General features: G+C 52.4%; 1 protein-coding gene across 1 annotated transcript; it reads right to left on the bottom strand.

The window, feature by feature from the left end:
- Positions 1-38: 38 nt before the first annotated feature.
- Positions 39-3,535, bottom strand: C5AR2 (complement component 5a receptor 2). Its single transcript, XM_012653327.1, has 2 exons — positions 3,474-3,535; positions 39-1,678 (listed from the first exon to the last, which is right to left on the bottom strand). The coding sequence occupies exon 2, from the start codon at positions 1,668-1,670 to the stop codon at positions 657-659; it is 1,014 nt and encodes a 337-aa protein (XP_012508781.1). The 5' UTR covers positions 1,671-1,678; positions 3,474-3,535; the 3' UTR covers positions 39-656.
- Between the last annotated feature and the right edge of the window lie 3,136 nt (positions 3,536-6,671).

Here is a 6,671-nt window from a genome sequence, read left to right as displayed (position 1 = left end):
GCCTAAAGCTTAAGTTTTAACTGAGAATCTTGCATTTTGTCTGGTAACCATAGCTCAGAACCCTCCCATGGCCCCCCAAACACGTGGTATGGCCTAGAACGCTTTCCAAATCTGCCCCCCACTTCATCTCGTACCGCTCTCCCCCTTGCTCACTCTGCTTCACCCATGCCAGCCTCCTCACTGTTCCTGGAAAACGTCAAGTACCTCCTGCCCCAGGGCCTTTGCTCTTGCTGTTTCCTCTGCTTGGAATGCCCCTTACCCAAATTTAAGCATGACTTCCCTCCTTTCTTCAGGTTTTGGCTCAAATGTCACCTTACCCAAGAGGCCTAGCCTGGCTAAACCCTCCCCTCCCCCACCAGCCTGCTCCATCTCCTTAGGTTTTTCAGCATTTATCGCCACTTGACATACTCCATATTCCTTTGTTTATTGTCTGTTTTTCTCCACTAGAATGTCAGCCCCTGAGGGCAGGATTTGTGTCTGTTTTGGTCACTGCTATATGGACAGTGCCTATAACTGGGCCCTGCAGGTGCATAATGGATGTTTGTTGAATGAATGAAGGAATAAAATGAAGACATTGGTGAGCCCCTGGATCCAGCTATGCCTGAAGCCCATCTTGTGAAATGGGATAGGAACATACAAGCAAGTGTCCCTCTAGCCTACACTTCTATCTCTGAGACCAGGTCATGGCTGGTGGATTTCTTGCTGGCCACACTTTCATCCTTGTCCTGGGACTCCCTCAGGGCCCAGTGACATGCAGCAGGCAGAGATCGGCAGAGGTGAGCCCGCCCGAAATACAGGAAGAGCACAGGATTGAGGCAGCTGTGAGCCAGGGCAAGGCCCACGACCAGGGGATCAGCCCGCAGGGCTTGGGCCATGAGCGCAGAGTTCGGGGCAGCCACGGCAAGTACCAGTCCCAGCAAGTGATAGGGAGCCCAGCAGACGAAAAACCCCACCACGATGACCGTGCCCAGCGGCCAACGGCGTTGGGCTGCGTGGCACAGGAGGGCACCGTGGCAGCTGGCCACCACCACCAGAGGCCCCAAGAAGCCAAAAATAAACCGGGTGGCAGTCACTGCGACCTCGATCCTGGCTGAGCCGCCGTAGTCCACCACACACTCCAGCCGGGCAGGGAAGTGCTCCTGGTGCAGCCGGCGGTAGACAGCAGAGGGCACGGTGAGCAGCAAGGCCAGCATCCAGGCCGCCACGCAGGCCACCTGCACCCCCCGTGTCCGCTGAGCTGCTGCCCACCAGGTGGGCCTGAACGCCAGCAGGCAGAAGTCAGCGCTGAGAGCGGCCAGGAGCAGGACGCTGGCGTACATGGACAGCAGGATGACCGAGGGCAGCACCCGACAGCCCACTGCCCCGTATGGCCAGTGGCCCCTACTGGCAATGGGCACAGCCAGGATGGGGAGAGACACACAGCAGAGCAGATCCGCTGCGGCCAGGTGGAGCAGCCAGGTGGCACCGACCCTCTGGCGGGCCTCCTTTCTGGCCACCCAGGCCACCATGGCGTTGCCTGGCACCCCCACCAGGAAGACAGCAGCATACAGCAGCAGCGAGGCCACACGGAGCGAGCCGATGGAGTGGCAGGCGCCGTCCAGGCAGTCCACGGGGAGATCCCCAATGTCGCCGTAATCCCCGTACTCGTAGCTGAGAGACGCGTTCTCCATTCAGACGCCTGGACAGGAAAGAAACAGGACGAAGACCCAGTGAAGGCGATGCTAAGGCCCTGGGAACCCTGGGTGTTGGCAGCCCAGCCCATCAGCGCCTTCCAGACTGGAATAGCACGACGCTAGAACCACAGCACATCAGAGCACTGGAATTCTGGAGTGCTACAGTGTTAGAACATCTCGGAATTCTAGAATATTCCAATGCTAGAACTCTACCTTGATAAAACTCTCAGAATTCCAAAATATTAAACTATTAGAACCCTAGCCAGGTATTATTTGGAGCTCTAGGGCAGCAGTGACCAATAGGACTTGCAATGCTCTTTCTCTGTGCCGTCCAGTGTGCCAGCTGCCAGCCACATGTGGCCGCCTCTTTCAAACGCGGCAAGTGCAACCGAGGAACTGAATTTTCCATTTTCATCGATTTTATTTATTTAATTGCAATAGCTAGCGTGGCCAGTGGCTACTTATTGGACAGTGAAGTTCTAGCATATTGAAATGTTACAACACCAGCGTGTTAGCAACCTGGAATTCTAGAATTTAAATTACTAAATATCTAAAATATCAAACGGGGAAAATGTAAGTATGTATTCACAGCAAAGGTATTTGTCTTGGTTCCTCTTCATCTGCATTTTCTAATCTTGGTGCAATGACAATGTACCTCTCAAGCAATTTTTTCATCTTTGTTTATATAAACTATATATGTTTTCCTATAACATGCAGACAGCAAGGTGCACACATCACGCAAGGTACAGCTCACTGGGTTTTACAGCCTGAACACATCTGTGTAGCTAACACCCACATCAACACGCAGAATATTCTAGAATACTACTAGAGCGATTTTAAAAAGTAGTGATGACCGGGCATGGTGCCTATAGTCCCAGCTACTTGGGAGGCTGAGGTGGCAGGATCAGTTGAGCCCAGGAGTTAGAGGCTGCAGTGAGCTATGATCGAACAGAGAGAGACCCTATCTCAAAAGCATAAAATAAAACAAAAACATAAAATGTAATAATAATGTTAGCAAAGCAGGGAAAATAAAATGAATTCTCTGTCATTCATTCATTCACTCATTCACTTATTCAACACTCTTCCTGAGTGCCTATTCTGTTCCAGGTACTGTTCCAGGTACTGAGGCACAGCAGGGGGACAAGGCAGACAAGCGGGCACTCCAGTGGGAAGAGTCAGGCAGTAAAGAAAGAAAGAAACAAAATCCTCAGGATTTTAGAAGGTGAACAACATATGGAGAAGAATCGCACAGGAAGCTGGCTGTGGTCAGGGAAGGCTTCGCTGAGAAGGTGACGTTTGCGTAAAAGCCTAAAGGAATTGAAGGAGGGAGATGCGTGGAGGTGGGGGGTGGTCCAGGCAAAGAGAACAGCCAGTGCAAAAGCCCTGGGATGGGACATGATGCTCATGCTCAAGGAACTGCGAGGAGGCCAGTGTGGCCGGCATGGAACAGGCGAGCGGGAGAAGGTAGGAGGTAAGAACAGAGTTATCAGGGCCAAGATCACGTGGGGCCACATGACGTGTCCTAGGGACTTTATCTCTTATTCCAAATGAGACGGGAGCTGTCGGAGGGTGCTGAGCCGAAAAGCGACATCATCTATCATATTATAGCAATAATAATGACATTATTATCATTATGACAAACCACCACGTATTGAACACTTTGTGTTACGTGCCAGGCATTGCTCCAAGCAGCTTTAAACACTGTATCCTTTAGTGTCTGTCACTGACTGAATTTGACACTGTTGTTATGCTCCTTCCGCAGAGGAGCAAACTGAAGCACAGAGAAGTTAAGTAACTTACCTAAGGTCACTCAGCTAAGTGGGCAACAGAGCTGAGTTTCCAACTGTGTTCGTGCCACTGCGGAGCCCTGTGTCCTAGGATATTGTGACCCCAAACACTTGGGAGACTCTGGAGCTGGGCGGCAGAACAGCCGGTGGCCCTGAGCAGACCTCGGCTCCGTGACCATGAGTGACAGACACTTGCAGTTGACTGTCTCGCTTTCCTCCAGGTGAACAGGGCCCTGGGGAACGAGCATGTGGAAAGCACGTGTTGCACAGAACGAGGCTTCGGGTAGGAGAAGCTTTGGGGAGGACAGGATCTTGGAGTCCCCGTCCCCCCGACTCAGTGTCAGAGTGGCCCGGCCCTCTGGCTCTCCGCTGACTCTTCTGGCTGGGCTGGCACTGCCCAGAGCTCCAGCTGGTGTTGACACACAGGAAGGACAGAGAGGAAGTTGGGACACTCCTCTGCACGCCCCCCCCTCCACCCTGCCGGGTAGCATAAGAGGCCAAGCCACTTTCTGTGTGTTTAGAGTGTGGCTCTCTGCTTTCGTATTATTTCTGCCCCCTAGAGTCGCACGCGTGCAGAATTTAAAACCTTCAAGCCCCCCACCAGCTGTGTGGCACTGGGCACACCACCTAACCTCTCTGTGCCTCCGAAAAATCGGAATAATAATATACCTACCTTAGAAGGTGTTCCTTAGAGGCTGTTGTAACAATTCAACGAGTTAACAAGAGCGAAAAGCCCAGCAACACTGGCCCACAGTGGCGTCACATGTGTGCCAGCTCTGTTATCACTGTCCCTACGCTGCCTCTGTCTCCCCTCTCAGATCCCGCCCTGCCCAGCTCTTCTGATTACAGACAGTCCAGGAAACAGGAAACTTTCTTCACATCAGCAGCGATATCAGCCTATGGCATTTCTTCTGTGACAGTTTAACCCGAAACGGGTGCTCTCAACTCTCGCTGTTTCATCTCTTCATCTTTGCACTTAATCCGTTTTAGATCTGTTTCCCTGTCACCTGTCTGTACGCGCATCAATCCGATTCTTCACAAAAGCTTCAAAAGCGGTCCACCGGCTGCACGGGTCATGCTTACTAACCAGTTGCAGACTAAAGGACCCTTAATAGTAATGACAATCATGACAAGCGTTATTATCGTATGACTTGTTACAATAAACAAATTCCCTTTGTATGTTTACCTACAGATGGTCCCCGACTTACAATGGATGGCCCGAATGACTTTTTGACTTTCCCACGGTGCGAAAGCGACATGCATTCAGTAGAAACCATCCTCCAGGTACCCCCAGCCATTCTGTTTTTCATCTTCGGTGCAGTATTTAATAAATTACATGAGATATTCAACACTGTATTGTTTTTTCAGGGGAGGGCTTGAGACAGAGTCTCGCTCTGTCACCCAGGCTGGAGTGCAGTCATGCGATCATAGCTCACTGTGACCTTGAACTTCTGGGCTCGAGCGATCTTCCTGCTTTAGCCTTCCACGTAGCTGGGACTACCGGTTCGTGCCACCACATCCAGCTAATTTTTGTATTTTTTTTAGAGATGGGTTCTTGCTATGTTGCCCAGGCTGGTCTTAAACTCCGGGACTCAAGTGATCCCCTGTCTTAGTCTCCCAAAGTGCTGGGATTATAGATGTGAGCCACCGTGCCCAGCCCGTTTGGATCCTTTGACCGAAGCTCTGCTGTTGGGCTGCCCAAGTTAATTCCGAGACTCTGGGACTCTGGCGTGGATTCCAACATGCTGGTATTAATAATAAGATTGTACTTCCCAAAGTCCAGTTCTGACTCCTAGATTCTGAAAGTAACGATTCTAAAGAGGCCAAGATCGTGGAATCCCTCCCATTTCCTCCTTCCCTCCCTCGTTCCCTCCATCCTTACCGTCTCTTCCAGGAAGGTCCCCAATTTTGCCAAATGCCACTTACTTGGGAGCACAATCCCAGCCCCCGGCCAGGGCCCAGGAGGTCTGGGTCTCTCCCCGTGTCTGGCAGCTGCTGGAGTCCTGGGAAGCCACCCTGTGTGCCAGGGCTCCTGTCGGACACTTCTGGCACTGCCACCTCCCCGGCCCCAGTGAACCTTCATGAGCAGGAAAAAACAGGAGTGGCCTTTCCCAGTCCCAGGGTGTGTTTGTCCTGGCTTCTTCCCATGACTCACATAGCCCAAAATTATGGGGCAGCCGGCGAGGCTGGAGAGGGCTCGGGTGGCGGGAAAGCTGACTTTGTGTTTGTGTCCCCAACACTAATCTCGAAGTCCCATTTCCTGGAAGCCAGACTTAGTGTGGTTTGACCTTCAAGGCCTGGAGGGCTGGGCCTGGACGAGGTCTCCCCACAGCGCGCCGCTGCCCACTAACCCCCGCCAGGCCACCCTTCTGCCCTCTGCAGGACACATAAAATATTCCTCCCACCTCATATGCCTTGAGGAAGACAGCCCTGGGTCACAACCTCCTCCGGCCTGAAGCCTCAACAGTAGACAAAACACAGACAAGTCCTGTCCCCACCCTGGGCCTCAATTTTCCATCTATAAAATGGGAAGATGCTGGCCGTAGTGGTTCTTAACCTCCTCTCGCAGCGCAGCACAGTGGCTGAGAACAAGGACTCCGAGGGCCAGACTGATAAGATTCGTGCTCCAGCTCCACCCTCGGCAAGTTTCAGGGTCTCGGCCGCTCTGAGCCTCGACTTTCCTCATCTGTGAAGTGGACGGTTGCAATGTGCACTGAACAGATCGCAAACACGAATAACAGCGCCTGGCACACAAGATATGCGGTGTGCGTGTTAACAACAACAAAGAATGTCATATAGATTCTTAAAATACACACCCACACGGCACAGGCCTAGCGAGAGGAAGCGGCTCCCACTCCTGCTTCGAAATCTCACTGCTCAGCACTTCTCAGCGTTCGTGCTTCTCTCTGCGCATGCTTCGGGGATTGAGGGGATGTATTTGTGCATTTCTCTTGTTGTTGGTTTAGGGAATAAACTCCTGTTGTTAGAGGAACTTATTTCTGAGGCAAGAGGCCAGGGCTCGTATCCGACCCAGGGCGTCTCCTGTCCCCTCTCTGAGTGACCCTGCCCTGGGTAGAGACAAACATCCCCTTAGTCCCCCCTCCGCCCCTGTCTGTCCTCGTCACCCACATCCTGCCAGCCTCAGGCCCCCGCGGGAACCCGCCCTGGTTGGGAAGAGGTTGGAGGGAGGCTATCCAACAGCTCAAACTTT

Source organism: Propithecus coquereli, unplaced genomic scaffold (assembly GCF_000956105.1).
Source record: "Propithecus coquereli isolate 6110/MARCELLA unplaced genomic scaffold, Pcoq_1.0 Scaffold42, whole genome shotgun sequence".
In the NCBI taxonomy this organism is placed as follows: Eukaryota; Metazoa; Chordata; class Mammalia; order Primates; family Indriidae; genus Propithecus; species Propithecus coquereli.
Note: the sequence above shows the minus strand (reverse complement) of the source record. Positions and strands in the feature narration are given on the sequence as shown.